This window comes from Prionailurus viverrinus, chromosome B4 (assembly GCF_022837055.1).
Source record: "Prionailurus viverrinus isolate Anna chromosome B4, UM_Priviv_1.0, whole genome shotgun sequence".
In the NCBI taxonomy this organism is placed as follows: domain Eukaryota; kingdom Metazoa; phylum Chordata; class Mammalia; order Carnivora; family Felidae; genus Prionailurus; species Prionailurus viverrinus.
The window spans coordinates 121471918-121492392 of record NC_062567.1 but is presented as its reverse complement, the minus strand read 5'-3'; the positions used below and the strand labels follow the sequence as shown (position 1 = coordinate 121492392).

Below are 20475 nucleotides of genomic sequence, written 5' to 3'. Positions count from 1 at the left end.
GACTTTTGAGAGACTTGACTAGAGGGCGGAGAGGAGAAGGAAGATCACAAGCAGTAGCTTTTACAGCAGCATTGCAGGAAAACATTCCAATTTAGGAAGGAGTTGAGAACTGTCGGATCAAATGAGACTTTCCAGTTCTTCACATATTTTTCAACTGTGTCTATGTGTGTCCGACTGGCTTCTGTAAAAAAGCTCCAAAATCATAGTGACTGAAGCAAAATAGAAGTTCATTTTCTCTCTCAAGTGAATGAATGTGTGTCATTCCACACAATGATGTGCCATTTCCACGGCATCCAGATCAAGGTTCCTTCTGTGTTAGGGTTTCGGTGTCCTCCACAGGTAGCTTCCAAGTAGTGGTCCAAGATGGCTGCCCTAACTTCTGTCATCATATCTACATTCCAGCCAATGGGAATGGGGCCAGGGGAAGGGGAGGGTAGCACGTTGCTTTCAAAGGCAAATCCAGTAATCACACACATACTTGCACTAACCTTCCGTTGGTCATAACTTGATCATGCACACTTGCTAGGGAGTCTCAGAAATCTGTTCTTAGTGGTTGGCTAGATGCCAGCTAAAATTAAAACTCGAATGTTGTATTTCTTCCCCCTGCCCCACCCCATGTTCTATTTCTGAAAGAAGAAGAGACTGGATGTTGGAGAATGGTTGGCAGTCTCTTCCACACTATGCCGTCTTCCCCCAGGAGTGTGGGAGACAATTTGAACTGGTTCTACTATGAATTTCCTTCATGTTCTAAGACAGTGATTGTGATGTTTCCAGACGATGACTCTGAGGCTCCTGAGGAAATGGAGGATGAGATTCCTGTGGTGATCTGTGCCGCTGCAGGGAGAATGGGTGCCGCCATGGCTGCCATCAATAGCATCTACAGCAACACCGATGCCAACATTCTGTTCTATGTCGTTGGACTCCGGAACACTCTGTCTCGAATCCGGTAATTTGTGTACTATCGACTTGGGAGTTTTCAACTTTCTCTTCATCTTCCTTATCTTTCTTTAAATGCATTTCCTTCTGTTTTGGGCTTGATGAATGTCATTTGAATTAATGAGGGGATGACCTGAGATTTACTGGGTGACCTGATGAATGTGTGGTATAGCTAAGGAAGTTTCCGGCAAAGTCTCATTAATCTGGTTGGGCATTGCATCATTCTGCTGAAGTGAATTGGCTAATGACCTAAAGAACTACAAGCCTTAGGCAGGTTGTGTGTAAATCTCTCTCTATTTTTTAAATATTTATTTGTTTCCAGAGAGAGCATGTGCATGAGAGCAGGAGCAGAGAGGCAGAGAGAGAGGAGAAGAGAAAATCCCAAGCAGGCTCCACATTGTCAGCACAGAGCCCAAAATGGGACTCGATCTCACAAACTGTGAGATCATGATCTGAGCTGAAGTCAAGAGTCCAATGCTTAACCAACTGAGCCACCCAGGCGCCCCGGAAGTCTTTCTAAAACGGTTTATCTTGGGGTGCCTGGGTGGCTCAGTCAGTTGAGTGTCCAACTCTTGATTTGGGCTCAGGTCGTGATCCCAAGGTTGTGTTGGGCTCTGCATTGAGTGTGGAGCCTGCTTTGATTCTCTCTCTCTCTTTCTGCCCTTCTCCTCTGCCTCGCTCTCTCTCTAAAATTAAAAAAAAAAACAAAAAACAGATGGGGGGCACCTGGGTGTCTCAGTCGGTTAAGTGTCCAACTCCTGATTTTGGTTCAGGTCATGATCTCATGGTTGTGAGATATTGCCCTCTGTTGGGCTCAGCACTGGGCATGGAGCCTGCTTGAGATTCTCTCTCTCCCTCTCCCTCCGCCCCTCCCCCACACGCGTGCGTGTGCACGCCCTCTCTCTCTGAAAAAAAACAAAACAAAACAAAAAATTAACAGTTTCTGCTTTCTTAACCTGGGAGGATATTAATATAGTATCATTTTAATATGACCCAGAATGATCACTAATTATAACTTTTGAACTGCAAAGTGATCTCTTTCCTATCTCACACAACACACTACAAAGTAAGTTGGAAACGGAGTTAGAAGAAATAAACAGAAAATCAAATTTTAAATTACTATTAAAAAGCAGGATAATTATATAATTTTGCTATGGAAAGTGATTCTGTGAGCCCACAAATCACAAGGAAAAAAATGGATGGATTTGGCTGCATAACATTTAAAAATTTTTAAATGATGAAAAACACTGTAAGTGAAATTAATCACACAATAAATTACACAAAACATTTTCAACATGTATTACAGACAAAGGATTACTATCCAAAGAATATAAAGAATTCTTACAAAAAACTTTTAAACATATAAGCATCGGGTAGTAAAATGCGCATACAATACAGACAAGTCACGGAAGAAAAATACAAATGGTCAACAAACATGAAAAAGTATTCTGAGTTACTAATAGGGAAATGCAAATTAAAACAACAGTGACATAATTTTTCACTCATCAAGATGGTAAAAATTAATAGGACAACAATATCCAGTGCAGGAAAATAGACACACTTATTCCTTGTTTCAATAATGTATATACTTCGGGGCGCCTGGGTGGCTCAGTCAGTTGAGCTTCCGACTTCGGCTCAGGTCATGATCTCGCAGTCTGTGAGTTCAAGCCCTGCGTCGGGCTCTGTGCTGACAGCTCAGAGCCCGGAGCCTGCTTCGGATTCTGTGTCTCCCTCTCTCTCTGCCCCTCCCCCACTCATGCTCTCTCTCTGTCGAAAATAAATAAACATTAAGAAAATTTTTCAAATAACGTACGCTTCGTAAATTGGCAAAAAGAAGGCAATGTGTGTATACTGACAAAGAAGATCCTCGGGACATGCTGTTATGTGAAGATGAAAGTTTCACTACGTCTCATATAGTGTGAACCATTTTATGAATGTCTTAAGCCATCCGGGCTGCTGTAATAGAATGCCACAGACCCGGTGGCTTGTGAAAACAGAAAAGTATTTCTCACAGTTCTGGTGGCTGTGAAGCCCAAGCTCTAGGCATCGGCTGATTCCATGCCTGGGAAGGGCCTGCTTCCTGGTTCATGGAGGACTGCGTCTTTGCTGCGTCCTCCCGTGGTGGGAGGGGTAGAGGCGTTCACTGGGGTCTCTTTTATGAGGGCACTCATCCCATTCCTGAAGGCTCCACGCTCATGACCTAATCACCTTCTGAAGGCCACACCTCCAAATGCCATCCCACTGGGGATTAGGTTTCAACGAATGAATTTGGGGGGAGGGGGCCATAAACATTCACCTTGTAGCTTTAAACAATAAAAAAACTGGGGGTGCCTGGGTGGCTCAGTCGATTGAGCACCTGACTTCGGCTCAGGTCATGATCTCACAGTTTGTGGGTTCAAGCCCTGCATCAGGCTGGCTGCTGTCAGCACAGAGCCCACTTCAGGTCTTCTGTTCCCCTCTATCTGTCCCTTTCCTGCTCATGCTCTCTCTCTGTCTCAAAAACAAACAAACAAACAAATAAATAAATAAATAAATAATTTTTTTTTTAAAGAATCAAAAAACCAAAGGCACCGGGCTAGCTCAGTCAGTAGAGCACGTGACTCTTGATCGCGGGGTTGTGATTTTGAGCCCCATGTTGGGTGTAGAGATTACTTAAAAACAAAATCTCAAAAAAAAAAAAAACCCATAAATGTGTACATGTACATATATGTGTTTCTGCAAAGAAAAAGACCCAAAAGATCTCCATCTGCCAGCAGTGACTGTCTCTGGGGAGGATGGATGGATTGGGGAGAGCAGTGATGACGGGAAGTTCAAGGTATTTCTAGTGTTATTTCCATTATTCAGAAGGAGAATGTATTTATTTTTTAAGTTTACTTATTTTTAGTAACCTCTACACCCAACATGGGGCTTGAACTCATGACCCCAAGATCAAGAGTCACATGCTTTTCCGACCGTGCCAGGCAGGCCCCTGAAGATGTTATTTATGCATGACTTTTACAATGCGATTTTTAGGTCTTGGCACCATTAGGAGATACTGAGATGTGGCTGACACTCACTCCTAATCTAAATGGTCTTTGGCTCCTGTGGGTCTTGAGGGCTTATGTACACGTTCTAGATTTTCTGTCTCATTTCTCACTCTTCTTCTCATTTATTTTGCAGATTGTTCACTTAGCCTGCTGTTAACAGCCCTGTAATTATCTATGGGTATGAAAAGCAGATAACCAAGCCCCACAGGGTGGCTTGTGTCATATGGTCTGAGCAAGGGTTTGTGCTTGAACAGAAGGGCATCGGCTCCAGGGCTTGATGACATCTGAGGAGAGACTGTTTCCCAGCTCTTGGTTGTCGAGTCCACTAGACCGTTTTAAATTATTCAAAACAAAACAAAACAAAACAAAACTTTCTTTTCAGTGAAGTATAATACAAAAACAGAAAATTGCATAAATTCTGCGTGCAGTTTAGTGAGTCATCACAAGTAAACATACCCATGTAACAACCACCACCCAATGTGGTATGGTCAGGGTTTTTTTTTTGTTTTTTTTTTTAATGTTTATTTCTTTTCTTTGAGAGAAAGAGAGAGATTTTGAGCAGGGGAGGGACAGAGAAAGAGGGAGACACAGATTCCCAAGCAGGCTCCCTACTGTCAGCCCACATCATGACCTGAGCCGAAATCAAGAATCAGACACTTGAGGTTCCTGGGTGGCTCAGTCAGTTAAGCGCCTGACCTCACCTGAGTTTACGATCTCACGGCTTGTGAGTTCGAGCCCTGCGTTGGACTCTGTGCGGACAGCTCAGAGCCCGGAGCCTGCTTCGGGTTCTGTGTCTCCCTCTCTCTCTGCACCCCGCCCCCGCCCCATGCCTCGTGCTCTCTCAAAAATAAATAAGCATTAAAAAAAAAAAAAAGAGTTGGGGCACCTGGGTGGCTCAGTCAGTTGAGTGTCCGACTTCAGCTCAGGTTACGATCTCACGGTCTGTGAGTTCGAGCCCTGCATCGGGCTCTGTGCTGACAGCTCAGAGGCCGGAGCCTGCTTCAGATTCTGTGTCTCCCTCTCTCTCTGCCCCTCCCCTGCTCACATTCTATCTCTCTTTCTCTCAAAAATAAATAAACATTAAAAAAAAAAAGAGTTGGACGGTTAACCGACCAAGCCACACAGCCGCCCCAGTATGGTCAGTCTTTTTAACTTTGCCATCCTGATAGGTGTCCAGGGCTATCTCATCATGGTTTAACTTGAGATTCCTTCATTTTAAATGAGATTGAGCACTTTTTAAAAAAAAAATTTAAATGTTCTTTTTTAAATGTTTATCTTTGACAGAGAGAGAGAGAGAGAGCACAAGTAGGGGAGGGGCAGAGAGAGAGAGACACACAGAATCTGAAGCAGATTCCAGGCTCTCAGCTGTCAGCACAGAGCCTGACAGGAGGCTTGAACCCACAAACTGCGTGATCATTACCTGAGCCTAGTCAGATGCTTCACTGACTTAGCCACCCAGGTCCCCCCACCGCCCAGCACTTTTTTTCACACATTTCTTGGCTACTTAGATTTGCGCATTCAAGTCTCTTGCCAGTTTTTCAGTAGGGTTGTCTATCTTTTTCTTATTGACATGACTTCTCCCCCCCTCCGGATTTGAAATATAATTAACATATAACATTGTGTAAATGGCTGCTTTTTATGGTTCAAATTTTGCAGATCTAAATTTTGTTCCAGGGATTGATTTGTCAACTTTTGAGCAACAACAGATGCTACCATGTGTGGCTTTGGTCATTAACAATTGTTTTGAGATAATTTCTGCCAAGAATTGTATCATGAATTGGATAAAAGATAGTCGCAGACTGTGTGCGACTGAGCAGACATGGGGGGAGAGGGTCGGGGGGAGGGAGGAGGGGAAGGCAGGAAGCGAGGAAAGGTCGGGAACATGGAGAGACAGACAAAGAGGCCAGGATCACTTCAAATTGTCCTTGGAGTGGAAATAGCAGAGGAAGAAGGCAGGTAGGAGATCCAGGATGTCCTGCTTCATCTGTTGACAAAATCTGGTAACCCCGTGGCAAACAGGGACCAGGACCCGCAGATGCTTTGTAAGGAAGAAGGAACACATTTTGTTCTCCCAGTTTCCTGTGGAGATTATGTGGATCTGGGGAGCTATTTGGTTATTACTGTTTTGCTTCATTTCCTTTGCAGAGTTACGTGAATTAAAGAAAAAAGAGAGGAAAGATCGGAAGCCAGACCAGATGGGGGGAAAAAAATCAGAAGGTTTTATAGACTAAACTCTACTAAGGTTATACACATTTTATTTGTAACTTTCGAAAGAGGCCACAGATCAACTCTGAGGCAATAGGGAAATTGAGGCAAAAGGTTGGAGGTGTATATGCTAGAGGTGTTTTTTGTTTGTTTGTTGTCATCTCTTTAGAAAATGGATTGAACATTCTAAACTAAGAGAAATAAACTTTAAAATCGTGGAATTCAACCCGATAGTCCTCAAGGGGAAGGTCAGACCGGACTCATCAAGGCCAGAATTGCTCCAGCCTGTGAGTAGGAATCGTGCACGTGCTGGGGACAGTCTTCGGTGAGACCCTTGCTCAGTGGGGAGCACTGGCCACTGGGATGCAGACAGAATATTTATGAAGCAGTGTCAGATCTCCACCAAGGTCTGCTTATTTATAATTTATAAGTCACCTGCTCCGGAAGGATTTAAGATGGTTCACATAAATAAAATGAAGCTATTCAAGCAGAAATGAAGCATAAGAAAACGTAGGATGCATTTCTGTGTGTGAATATGCCTGTAGAGGTTGGGGGTAGGGGCCAAATAGTGAGGCCAGGAAAAGTATTCCCAACCGACAGCGTGTTATGTGTGCTGTAATTGGACGTTGAATTTAGCCCAAGTATCCCGGCAGCTAAGGAAAACCAGTAGCGTGATAGATGATATACCTCATAGTATCAACTAAGGTAATATTTTCAGGAGACACCGCTTTTTTTCCCTAGAATTGGGAATCTTAAGGTATTTTACTGCAAGAGTTCTTATTAAAGGGACTCTCTTGCATGAAGAGTAGTATTGATGGCAGGTTCACAGAAAATGCAGCTGGTTTCTGCATATGCTTGTTACATCCATCCTTGAAAATGTACTGAATTCTATGCCCTCTAATGATGTTATCTTTCCCCAGTTCCTTATATTTATTGTCAGAGTGTGAGCTGAGCTAGAACTTTGGGTTCGATAGTGTTATGGCTAATGAAACCATATGACTCTCACCCTCAGCTCATGCTTGTCTGACTTTTTTCTGGTCCAGGGAGCTAAGAGGTTGAGCTCGTGGTTGGGATGATGCCCCTGTGCCCCTGTGTCCTGTGTGTGTGTGTGTGTGTGTGTGTGTGTGTGTGTGTGTAAGGCTGATTTAGTTGACGGTAATCAAATTACTAGTATAGAGGAGGGCAGGCACTTTGTGTCCTAAAAGATTGACCAGGAAGCCTCCGTGACTCCCAGTACAGCGGCTCATGGAGACCCAAGTCATGTCACAGTCTCGGCAGATGAGGGTTTGGGTCTGGAAGGGCACTGATGGGCCAGCATCAGCTGCAGCCCGGGGCCCGGATAACTTGGAACCAGGAAGCTGCAGCGAGGCATCTTTATGGACTGTTTTATTTTGTTCCACACCTGGAGCGGAACTGAGGCCATGGTCAAAGCCACCCCCATAAGAGCACTAGAAGACACTGAGCCATATGCCTCTTCCCCACCATCACTTTTTTTTCTGTTGTTTTAACAGCTGAACTTTGTCCGCTTTTATCTCCCTCTGCTTATCCATCAACATGAGAAAGTCATCTATTTGGACGATGACGTAATCGTACAAGGTATACACGCCGACTGCCAAGAACGCTCGGAAAAGGAGCAGCCGATAAGTAGAATAACTGTCTATCTCCTTCAGTTTCCAAGTAGCTAGATGCCCAGCGACTGTGACTGCGTATTCAAGATGGGAGAACAGTATTGTTATAAATTTGGGGATGTTTTGAAAATGGGGGTTGATAACTCACTTCACTGGACAGTCCAGTTGACTGAGAGCCACTCTCTGACTGTTGAAGTCGGTAATAAATAGCTCAGTAGCCTCTCCTTTCTCTGCATCCCTAAAATGTAGAGGAATAAAGTCTCCCTCACGACATTCTTAAAAGTGAGCTACGTTTTGGTGTCTAAGTGTTGCTCTCTCTTTCTCTCTCTTTCACATGCAAATAAGCTAAGCACTGGTGTGGTCTCTACATGGCAACGGAAGTAAAGACATTTAGCCAGTGCCGATCTGACCTTATCATCAAGTGGCCTTCTGAATTGAGACAAACTATGTTATTAAGTAAATCGCCAGGCCACTCGAAATTGAGATCACATACTTTTCCTCCATAGCAAAATCAGGGACTGTTGGGACAGTCTAAGGCTCTATCTAGCTCAAAACCAAATGCTATAATATTTAAGCCACTGGTGTTTTCTGAATTCAGGTGACATCCAGGAACTCTATGACACCACTTTGGCCCTGGGCCACGCGGCAGCTTTTTCGGATGACTGCGATTTGCCCTCCGCTCAGGACATGAACAGATTTGTGGGGCTGCAGGTGGGCTCGCTGGCGTGGAGGTCCTGGCTTCGCTCTGCTGTTCCCTTCCCTTCCCCTCCCTTCCCCACAGTGCACAATCATCTAACCTTGGAGCGCAGCACAGGGCCCGGGCTGTCCGTTCGGCCCCAGCTCCCTGTGTACCGACTCTGGGGCAAGTTAGCCCTGCAAGTCCTTCTCTGCCTGTCTGACACATGGCAACAATGGTACCTGTTTCATTTGGTTTTTGTGAGCTGTGATGAAATCACACGATGCCAGAGCTCCAGCCTGCAGTAATGCTCCAGAAGTGACAGGTGTTACCTAAGTGGCTGCAACCACCCCTGTCCGAGATGGGGTTTCCTGTAAGACAGTCCCTGGACTTTTGGTCCTGTTGTCAGAGTTTTGATCATTGGTTTTTGTGTGTGTGTGTGTGTTTTCCTTTCAACAGAGGAAAATACTGATTTTGCTCAAGGGTAAAGAGCAACTTACCCTGGTGGAAATGAGGGAAGTCGAACCTGTCTGTAATACTGAAACTAAAAGGATGGCTTTAAAATACAAGGTGTTATTAAGAATCAAATGCTGTTCTTTAAACAAAGTTCCAGGACATCATTTTAGACATGTTGACAGTAGAAGTGTGACATACTTTGAGGCCTAGGACCTTAGTCAACAGGTTGGCTCCACCCCTTAGTAGGTTTGCAGCCCTGGGCAAGTGCGTGGCCGTGCGGTTCTCCCTCGGTTGTCAGAGGTAATAACAGTACTTCCCTCGTAGAGTTATGGTGAGAATTAAATTAGTTAATACGTGTAAAGTGACTGTGCGATTAACGAGGTAATGTGTGCAAAGTTCCTAGAACAGAGGCTGGCACATGGAAACTGCTCGAGCGTGTCCATGATTTCCGTGTTGCGCTTGGGCATCGCACTGAGCTTGAGGTGGATTGTGACAGCCTGTGTGGGTGGAACAGTAACGTCCCGCCTCATATCACAGCCACTCCACAACCACCCATGTGCTTACCATGGTGCTGGCACTGTTTTAGGTACCAGCAGTACAGTAAACAAAACTGAAATGCCTGCCTTTGTGAAGTTTACGTGTTAGTGGGAAAAGACAGTAAACAAAATATTTAACAGAGGCTCAGGATGCAGGTTGGGTTGTATTTTAAATTGGGTGATCAGGGAAGGCTCCCCTGACATGGTGTCGCTGAGCCTGCACGTAAAAGAAGTCAGGGGCTTAGCTCAGCAGATATTTAGGGGGAAAGCATTCCAAGAAGAGGTAACAGCAAGTGCAAAGGTCCTGAAGCAGGAGTGTGTCTTTCTTTTATTGCAGGAGCAAGGAGGTCAGGGTGGCAGAGGGAACCGGCGTGAGAATAGGCGAGAAAGGTCATGGCGCTGGGGGCAGATGGCCTAGGGCACGGCAACACATCTTAGGAACTCTGGCTTTTACTGAGACGGAAAGCCACTGGAGAGGCTTTGAGCAGATGAATAACATAGAGACAGAGTGAAGTTGACAAGGGTGGAAGCAGGAACAGTTTAGGAGGGGCTCGCGGACGTCCTGTGAGTGGGGATTACAGCCCAGACCGGGAAGGCTGCAGCATAGGCAGTGGTTGGCTTATGGATATATTTTGGGAGATGAGACAAACAGGACTTGCTGGCAGATTTGGATGCAAAGTGAGTGTGAAGGAGCCACGGAGGACGTAATGGCCCTGGGTTTTTTGCCCAAGTAACTGGAAGAATAGTGTTGCCGGTAACTGAGGTAGGCGGGTTGTGGGGAAGCGAGTTCCGGCCAGGATCAGGATCAGTTTTTGGATGTAAGTAGAGCTGCCTTGTTAAGCATCCAGAAGGAGACGCAGTATCTGCCAACAGATGTAGCAGGCTTTGGGAATCCAGAGGAGAGGTCAAGGCTGGCTGCACAGATAGTATTTTGGGCCTCGAGACCGGATGAGGCTGTCTGGGGAGCTCGTACTAGAGACAGGAACAGGTGCAGGCAAGGAGACTAGGGGGCACTCAGCCCTTCGAGGTTGGGGAAACACGAAAAAAAGCAAAGGACACTAAGAAATGGCTTGTGACACAGGAGGAAACCCAGAAACGCTGCCCAGTGGTTTCCAGAAAATGATCGTTTTCCAGAAACAAAAGATGTGTTGGTCAAGGGCATATCCTGTTCCTTTACAGAATACATACATGGGCTATCTGGACTATAGGAAGAAGACCATAAAAGACCTTGGCATAAGCCCCAGCACGTGCTCTTTCAATCCCGGCGTGATTGTCGCCAACATGACGGAATGGAAGCATCAACGTATCACCAAACAACTGGAGAAATGGATGCAAAAAAATGTGGAGTAGGTGTAAACCCTTCTACCATTTTCCTTGCTTGGGGACAAAATTGCGTAATTAATTTTCTATGCATATCTCAGGGGTTAGAAATATTTCACAGACATCTTAGATCAGATTTGCTTACAGAGGCATGGGTGAGAAAGAATGGGGACAGCAGACGAAAATCTGTCCCCAAACGGTATGTCAGTGGAACCGAGATCCTGCACAATCTCATCATACAAACATTTTTTCTAATGAATTCGTAATGTGACTTTAAGTCTTCTCCCAGAATCCTAGTGAACCTTTTCCACTGAAAACCATTTCTCAGTTGAGTTTCTTCCTACATAATTTGTTTTGAAGAATTATTTTTATAAACTCTGGGGTGCCTGGGTGGCTCACTCGGTTGGGCATCCAACTCTTGATTTCAGCTCAGGTCATGATCTCACAGTTTTGTGAGTTCGAGCCCCACGTCAGGCTCTGTGCTGACAGAGTGGACCTGCTTGAGATTCCCCCTCTCTCTCTGCCCCTCCCCCACTCGCACTCTCTGTCTCTCAAAATAAATAAACTTAAAAAGAATTATTTTACGGGGCGCCTGGGTGGCTCAGTCGGTTGAGCGTCCGACTTCAGCTCAGGTCACGATCTCGCGGTCTGCAAGTCCGAGCCCCACGTCGGGCTCTGGGCTGATGGCTCAGAGTCTGGAGCCTGCTTCCGATTCTGTGTCTCCCTCTCTCTCTGACCCTCCCCTGTTCATGCTGTGTCTCTCTCTGTCTCAAAAATAAATAAACGTTAAAAAAAAATTAAAAAAAAAAAGAATTATTTTATAAACTCAACTTTGGTTTTGGAAGTTGAGTTTTTAAAAATGTATCATTTTTCATCATCCAAGTTTTAAAATATGGGGGGAAAAACCCCTCTAACACAACCACAATTATCATCTCACTGTATTTCCTGTTCGTCTTTTCTATCTGGATATTTTCAATACCACCCTAACTTTGAATTTGTGAGTAAAGTTATTCTAAATAATGTAGGATCAGAATTTGATCTTCAGTATTTGCCATTAAAAAAGGATAAAAGCGAAAATGGTAAAATGCTACGCTGTAAATCTAGGTGGATGGTATGGGGTTCACGGTACCCTTCTTACAATTCTGTGTTGTCTGACAATTTTCAAAATAAAAAGTTGGGGGAAAGTGAAAAACCATAGTCTTAATATATAGCGAGAGATGGTCTCACATCTTTCAAAATTAGTAGATTCTACTTTATAGGAGTCTGTGGGGCTCCAGGCCAAATGGTGCGTTTCTGTTCGATTTCTTAGGGAAAATCTCTACAGCAGCTCCCTGGGAGGAGGGGTGGCCACCTCCCCGATGCTGATCGTGTTTCATGGGAAATACTCCACCATCAACCCCCTGTGGCACATACGGCACCTGGGTAAGTATTTTAGGAAGACAACACAAATGTGCATGTTCTAGACCTGCGAGCACAAGGCGAGGAGAGTGTGCTATATATAACACCAGCTTCCTGAGATCCAGTCCTCCGGGTGATGTTGGAGGTGATCTTGGACACATTATTTAACCTCCGCTGCTCAGTCTACAAATGCAGCTGACAAAACTGGCCTTCCTGAGAGGTGTGTTTCTAGGAATGTGTTTCTAGAAAAGCAATTAGACTCACGCTTAGCATATGGTAGGTGCTCGATAAACATTAGCTATTCTTACAACAAGCCTTTACTGTCAAAACTTTTCCACTTCGCCTTTATTGCCCTCTTGCAGTAGCCTGCAGTGGGCAAAACCGAACAAATTAACACCGTGTTTTGTGAGGAGTTTAGATAGGTGGAGGCTTATCTTTTAAAAAGAAGTTGTTTCCTGATTGTGTAGCATGTCTTGCATTCACTCTTCACCACAAGCATGCAGACTCTTGGGTATGGACTGGAATCCCAGTTCTGCTATTACCCACGTTGGGCAAATTGTTCAACCCTTCTATGCCTTAGTGTCTCCATTTGTAAACTGAAGCTAATAGAACCTTATAAAGTTTCTATAAGGAATAAATTACCTAATACATGTAAATTGCTTAGAACACAGCTTGGCCCAGAAGACAGTCACATACATTCAAACACACGGCCACAATCCCTTAGCCAAAAGCACTGGGCCAGACCTGTTTAGGAATTGGAAAGGTTTTGAATTTCAAAAATGTAATGTAATGCATATATTTATGTTACGCAATACCCTGAGTGGGATCTAGGTTTTGCTACCAAAAAAGTTAAAAATCCTTTTGTTTTCAGACATTTGAAGATTATTTTAGAATTGGAGACAATAGATTATGGATGTGTATTTACTAAGTATCTTCTACATTGTCAAGAAATGGGCTAGGTTCTGGTGATAAAGGTGAATATTTTTTCTAATTCTCAGAACAATCTGCAAGGTGGTATATATGTCCCTTACTCTCCCTTTTAAAAGAAAGGACACATAAAGCCATTGAAGCTGGGCTCCAGTCTCCTTTTAAGGATTCTGTATAGATTTGCTTCTGCCTTACTACCAGAATCCTCCTCGATTTTCTGTATGCACACAAGAGCAACACAGGCAAGTTAAGGATTCTAGTGTCCCATCTGATTTATAATGTTAGGTTCCCTATTAGGTCAAATATCAACATTTCCCTGTAATCAATGTGCAGAAAAGCTCATCAAAGTTGTAGGTCTACAAAAAATGTGTACGAACAGCTATGTGGAGCTTAAATGGATAAGGTTAGAGCATTCTATGATCTTGGAACAGAGACTCACATTTCATGAAATATCTAGCTGGTAAGTAGGGAGGGGCAGAATCTTCCCAAGAGAAAGAAGTCATTTCTCTTTGTAGAACAGAGACTACATCTGTGCGGAAGGTTTTGGAATCCGGGAAGTCTGCAAAGTAAATCTACACAGAAATCATTTGAAAAATGATTTGGCTTTAGAGTGTTTTGGAAGCAGGAAGCAATGTAACACTAATGGGTATTAAGTCTGGGTCTAAGCTGGTAGGCTTAAGACATAAAAAATTTATGAAACGTATTTAGCTAAAGCAAACTGCAAGCCCATATAGAATCCTCCAATCATGGAGCAGAGAGATGATGTCTCAGTGAAGACTCTAAGTTGCTTCCTCCTGGGGTGCCTGGGCGGCTCAGTCAGTTAAGCATCCAGCTTATCACCTCAGGTCATGATTTCATGGTTCACGGGATTGAGCCCTTGTGTGGGGCTCCGTGCTGAAAGCAGAGTCTGCTTGAGATTCCCCTCTCCTTCTCTCTGCCCCTCCCCTGCTTGTGTTCTCTCTTACAACAAATAAACATTAAAAAAAATAGAGGCGCCTGGGTGGCTCGGTCGGTTAAGCGTCCGACTTTGGCTCAGGTCATGATCTCCCAGTTTGTGAGTTCGAGCCCCGTGTTGGACTCTGTGCTGACAGCTTGGAGCCTGGATCCTGCTTCAGATTCAGTGTCTCCTTCTCTCTGCCCCGCCCCCACTTGTGTTTTTTCTCTCTCAAAAATAAACATTAAAAAAAAAAAAGGTGCTTCTTCTCAAATGAACATTTCCTTTGTATAGATTCTCTGGAAGTTGATAATTATTCCAGTTACATAACCATAGCCTGAAACACCCAGCTTCTCTTCTGTAACTGCCTTCACAGCTACGTTTATGAATAACGGAAGATGGATTTTTATTTTTATTTTTCTTGTATCATATGTTAAGCTAGAATAACACAACTCCAGCTGTTCACCACCTTCTCTTTCCTTAATGGATTTTTAAAAACATGTTAAATTCCTTTCATAGGAAGAAAATTTAACATCATAGAGGATATTTAAAAAATTACGTTCTCCAGATCTTAAAGCACTTCTGGAAGAGAGGTTCTAAAAATACTCTGGCAATTTTGGGATAAACACACCCTAAGTGACTCCTTATGAGTGGAATAATATTCAAATGGAGATAGTTTTGTGTTAAAAAGTGAATATTATTCTTTGTCACGCTTCATAAGGTAAAAACACGACTGTTACAGGAAGATGTCGTCGTACACACTAAGGAGGGAAAATGCAGAGAAACAAGAACTCCTATAAACTCTATGTGGGAGGGAAACTGATCCAACTTCTTTTGGGAACAATCTGGCAACCTCTTATCAAAATGTAAAGGCACATGCGCCCTTCAGTCTAGCAAGTCCATCTACAAGGCTTTACCCCACAAATGTGTCTGTAGACACGCACAAACCCGCACAGGAGCCTGTTCACTGTGCCACTGCTTATGTTAGTGAGGGGACAGGAACAACCTAAATGTCCTTAATAAGGAACTCACTAAATAAATGATTATATATGCATTCCATGTAGCCATTAAAAATAATTCAGTAACTTTGGGGCGACTGGGTGGCTCAGTCGGTTAAACATCTGACTCTTGATTTTGGCTCAGGTCATGCTCTCACAGTCCGTGGGTTCGAGTTCCGCATTAGGTTCTGTGCTGACAGCACGGAGCCTGCTTTGGATTCTGTCTCCCTCCCTCTCTCTCTCTCAAAAATGAACATTTAAAAACAATTCAGTAACTCCACATGTGCTATATTACACACACACACACACACACACACACACTGGCATACAGGTAGAATATTTGTAGGAGGATTTCATGAGAAACTCTAACAGTGGTTATTTTGGAGATTTAGGGGAGGTGGTAAATTCTTCCATGTATACTCTTTGATTTGCTTAATTTTTTAAATAATGAACTTGTACTCATTCAATATAAAAAGTTTGCTTTCTAACAAGCCTATTATTTTCTTCTGAATACAATGAAGGCTGGAATCCAGATACCAGATATTCGGAGCATTTTCTGCAGGAAGCAAAATTACTCCACTGGAATGGAAGACATAAACCCTGGGACTTCCCTAGTGTTCACAACGACTTATGGGAAAGCTGGTTTGTTCCTGACCCCGCAGGGATATTTAAACTCAATCACCACAGCAGCTGATGTAACGACATTTTATATATTCCCTGTATAAAAATGTGGAATTGTCCATTTATAGCCCTACTATATCATTGTTCTTTATGAACAGTACCCTTTGGTACAAATGATCCACAACGTAAAACACAAAGACTACTGTGGGCAAATAGTACCCTGGATTACGTAGGTACTGATTCCTTAAGTGTAAGTGGTAATTATGGAAATCAAGATGATGTGAGTCAGATATATTGTCGGAAGGAAATAAACCCACCTAGGTTTCAGCAATCAATTTGCTTAACTCTCAATGACAACCTGTACCCACAAGTTTTTAAAATTTCTCAATGTGTTTTTCACACATAGGTATTTTCTCACAGGTTGCCAGTCTTGTCTTTTGTAAAACAACAAACTACATTTAAAACATGAATGTATGTAAAAATAAAAGATATGCAGATTTTTAAATGATTTGCAGTGCATATATTATTCAATACCTTAAACATAACACAAGGTAGACGGATCTGAGGCCTAAAGGGGGAAAGAATACCAGTCACTTCTGCCGCAGAAAAACCTGCAACTTAGGATAATCGTTCTTGGTATTTTTATTGTAAAAACCATCAGACTTCCAAATGAATTTAAAAACCTTTCCAATATTATTTAATGAAAAAGTCTCATATTGTCACATAGGGGATATATCAACGTTTACTACTCATCTGTCAAATGTAATGAAAAACACCATTGTTGTATGCTTGGAAAATCCTCAAACCCATTCTCTAATGAGGGTCCATTATAATTTTAAGGGTATTTTCTCCAGTCAGATTAAAAAAAAAAAAATCTATTGTAAAGCTACAATCATTATATACCAAAGCAATTCCTACTTCCATGCTTTACATAGTCCCATGAAAAAATAATTCAATTGTTCCTAATCCCTGATGCAAGGCACTTCAAAGCACCCGCATGAAACATCCATGTAAACAGCAGTACAGTACATGAGTTAAATAACATGAATGACTTTTACACAGCTTGACCTAGACTAAAAGAAATATAAAATCCATCATAGCCACAGCTAAAAAGTATGTTAAGATTCACAAGAATTTGTTTCTCTTATCATATAGAGAAGAACAAGCCATATAATCTCTTAGAAAAAAAAAAAACACCTCATAAATATTTTCATATTGAAAAACAGCATGCCCCCTGGGTATGTATGAAATCAGGATATTCAGAAGTGACCAGGAGTTAATTGCAAATGGCATTTCTGAATACCCAGCTTTACTATCCACCAGGCCTAGTAGTCTGGACTATCTGTAGCACCATGGAAAAGGCATTAGAAAATCACACAAGTACGTTACTTCAAACTAACCCTGCCACGAGGCTCACTTAAGTCCACAGTAACAGACAGCAATGACGCAGAGAAAATTTTTTAAGTGACAGCTTATTAGATTCACATAGCAAGAAAAATTCTGTTATTTTAATACATCTCACGTACATAAAGCACCAGCTTAAATAAGATTATCAAACACCCCAGCTTCTTGTTGCTCAGCCTGAGTTCATTTCTCACCACTTTCCATGTTACGCCCTTAAAGCCAAGGAGGTGCTAGATACCGTAAGAAAAATTCAGTTCCTTCCCTATCAAATGTATGTCTCTCAAGTAAAACACAGAAGAAATAACAAACTTTAAAAGGTCTACTGCATTCTCTGGAATTTACCATTCCAGCAGGGCAGTTTCTGCCTATACTAGAGGATTAACACGCAGGGGTGAGGAGGCCAAAGGCAGGGCTCAGCGCCCTGTCAGAGAAGGCTGGGTGAGGCCACACTTGACATTTCTACGGCTGAGCAACTCTCCCAAACCCTCCCTGCTGGTGAGGCCAAGGGGTCTGAGGGTGAGTACGCCTCAGGGAGCCCGTCAAACACCGCTAGACAGCACCACATGGGACTCCCCTGGGGGTTAGCTTCACATATAGAATTCAACACATCTGCCTCTTGACCGGTGCTAATTATTATTAGCATGCCCTTCTTAGGCATAAAAGGAATAATGGTATATCTGGGTTTATGCACAGTTCATAATCAAGTATAAATATTCGGACAGTTACGTTTTAAAATTACAGATTAAAAGTGACTCCCAAAAGAAAATCAATTTCTTCATAATGAAATATACTTTATAAAAAGCTGGAATGGTGGTTAATTCAAATACAAAACTCATACACAAAAAACCGTGCTTTTTTTCTTCCAAGCTTACTCAGGTTCATACAGTTGATTCTACCACACAACCATAATATGATTATATCACCAGAATAAAATACTAATAAAATGCTTCAGTTAGCCCCTTCTTGACTACTGCATTAAAACTGCAGCATTTAGGTAGAGCTGAGAAACACCAGTCTTAAGCATGGTTTCCTTCTTCCTGTTCTTGAGTCCCGCAGTGATTATTAAAGGAAGGAATCTGGTCTGTAAACGACTGGGTCATCCACTGCCCATTTGGAATGTCACTGAAAGTTGATTCTCCACTGTCAGCTGCCAGGGTGGGGAGAAGAAGGTTAGTTCATTCTATCTAAAAAGCTTTACACGATTCATCAATCGTGTAAAGTCCAGCGGAGGAGGACTGCCGTTAAAACAGCAAGCTTCTTCAATACAATAATAAATTTCTGTTCTCTTGGCAGATACAGGACTAAGAAACCCTTAATGGTCATTCAGGGAGGGAATGTGATTAGAATGACGTAATGACTTAATGAAAATGAGCTGCTAACACCTACGTGGTGAAACCTCAGATAACCATCACATTTCACTGTCACTAAAAAGATTTTCATAGTACCATTCCCACACTTCAATAATTCATTCTCTTTTAAAAAAAAATAAAGTGCATTTCCCCAGTCCTGACAAAACCAAGTGTTTGAAAGAAACAAACAGAGGTTCCTGGGTGGCTCAGTTGGTTGAGCATTCGACTCTTGATTTCAGCTCAGGTCAGGATCCCAGGGTCGTGAGATCGAGTCCTGGTGTAGGCTCTGCACTGGGTATGGAACCTGCTTGAGATTCGTTCTCCTTCTCCTTCTGCCCCTCCCCTGCTAGTGCGCGTGAGCAAGAAAGAAAGAGAGGAAGAGAGAAAGACAGACACGTACGGAGGAACATACTTAGCCCATTGGAAGAGAAGCTGCAAGGGTCACTATTGCACGGATTTTCAGTATAAGCACCGCCATACGCTGCTTCATAACCTGGATCGTATTTTTCTTCCTTAACAGCCATCTTCTTTGCATCCTCTGTGGAGAGGGTAAAAGGGATTTACAGCTGTTTTTGTACAACGGTTCTGAAAACAGCTTTATTCAGAAATCCTCACGAACAAATCTTTTTCCTGAATGTTCAAGTGTGCTGAGATCTATCTTTTGTTGCCATCTTTTAAACTCTTTATAACATTTATTAAATTAACTCATCGGAACTGTAAAAGCCTATCAGATTTAATTTCCGGTAGGCTATGTTGCTTCTTCTATCTTCGACATCTGTAGGAGCACCCACGACAGATGGGTAACTTCGGTAAAAGGAGATTTTAACAGTGACTAACATCCGTTGTCAGAACACTCTGGCCGACGATGTAACCGTTCCCCTTTCTCTTGCTTTTAAACTCACAATGTGCGTGCGTTCAGTAGTGTATATATCCATGACACCCAAAAACAGGGCGAAAATGGAAACATACCTTGGGCCAGCTGTAGATCAAATGTATATTGCACCTCTTGAACGTCTGTATTTCGTTCGATGCCTTTCAATTGATCTCGTAAGTCTTTCAGCTTAATGTAGTAATGAACTTTGTCCTGGGCTCGAGGAAACTGAGCACATCTCGCACTGGATGATGGCATAACATAGCAGAGCTAAAATCGTAAAATTTTACAGTTACATAAATGTTACAAATCTATTGAGTCCACTCACATTGAGATTTAAAAATTTATCTTTGGGGGGATTAATTATGATGCCTATCACATATTAACATATGTAAAATCAGTAACAGTAGTTTTGTCTCTTGAGTTAAAATTTGTAAAATTTACTTATTGCAAAGTCAATAAATCAAAATAATGAGGCTTTCCCCCCATGTTCATTTACCAATTAACAGTCTTGTCTTTTTAACAGTGAACATATGGTTCACAATTCTAAAGGCACAAAAGTAGTATACAATGAAAAGTATTTCCCCCTAATTCTGTCTCTGTCCACCCAGTTCTCTTCCCAGAGGCAATCAAAGTTGCTGGTTCCAGAGGTATTCTATGAATATAGAATCAAATGTCTCTAATATATGTACCCTCCCTCACCCTTTTTAAAAAACGCACAAATGATAACATGTTCTCTATTCCCTGTTCTACACCTTGCTTTTTTACTCAACAATGTATTCAGAGACAATTCTGTATCAGATATCTAGAGCAGAGTAAAAAGACTTTGTTGTTTTTAATGTTTTATTTATTTGAGAGAGAGAGAGAGAGAGAGAGCGAGTGCATGAGCAGGGGGAGGGGCAGACAGGGAGATACAGAATCCAAAGCAGGCTCCAGAGTCCAAGCCCACAGAGCCCATGTCCACAGAGCCCGACACGGGGCTCAAACTCACAAACTATGAGATCGTGACCTGAGCTGAAGTTGGACACCCAACTGACTCAGCCACCCAGGTGCCCCTAGACTTTCTTTTTTTGCAGCTGTGTAGTACTTGCATACTTATTTAACCAAGACCCAGCTGTGGGCATTTAGGTTGTTTCCAGTCTTTTATTATTATAAGGTGTAGTGAAAAAGCTTGTACATATTTCATTTTG

At 42.7% G+C, this 20475-nt stretch overlaps 2 protein-coding genes across 5 annotated transcripts in view; one reads left to right on the top strand and one right to left on the bottom strand.

Moving 5' to 3' along the window:
* GLT8D2 (glycosyltransferase 8 domain containing 2) overlaps positions 1-16166 on the top strand; it is a 45617-nt gene extending 29451 nt beyond the window's left edge. For both annotated transcript variants that reach the window (XM_047867527.1, XM_047867525.1), the window contains 7 exons: positions 775-946; positions 6337-6454; positions 7679-7763; positions 8394-8506; positions 10643-10809; positions 12093-12205; positions 15562-16166. In XM_047867527.1, coding sequence (XP_047723483.1) covers positions 775-946; positions 6337-6454; positions 7679-7763; positions 8394-8506; positions 10643-10809; positions 12093-12205; positions 15562-15734 — 941 coding nt within the window. In that variant the 3' untranslated portion in view covers positions 15735-16166. The remainder of the gene's footprint in view (positions 1-774; positions 947-6336; positions 6455-7678; positions 7764-8393; positions 8507-10642; positions 10810-12092; positions 12206-15561) is intronic.
* TDG (thymine DNA glycosylase) overlaps positions 6553-20475 on the bottom strand; it is a 31075-nt gene continuing 17152 nt past the window's right edge. For 2 of the 3 annotated variants that reach the window (XM_047867524.1, XM_047867522.1), the window contains 3 exons: positions 19384-19555; positions 18827-18952; positions 16286-18212 (listed from right to left, as the gene is read on the bottom strand). In XM_047867524.1, coding sequence (XP_047723480.1) covers positions 18082-18212; positions 18827-18952; positions 19384-19555 — 429 coding nt within the window. In that variant the 3' untranslated portion in view covers positions 16286-18081. Of the gene's footprint in view, positions 6565-9281; positions 9293-16285; positions 18213-18826; positions 18953-19383; positions 19556-20475 lie in introns of those variants that run through there. The other variant, XM_047867523.1, reaches the window with a different exon arrangement.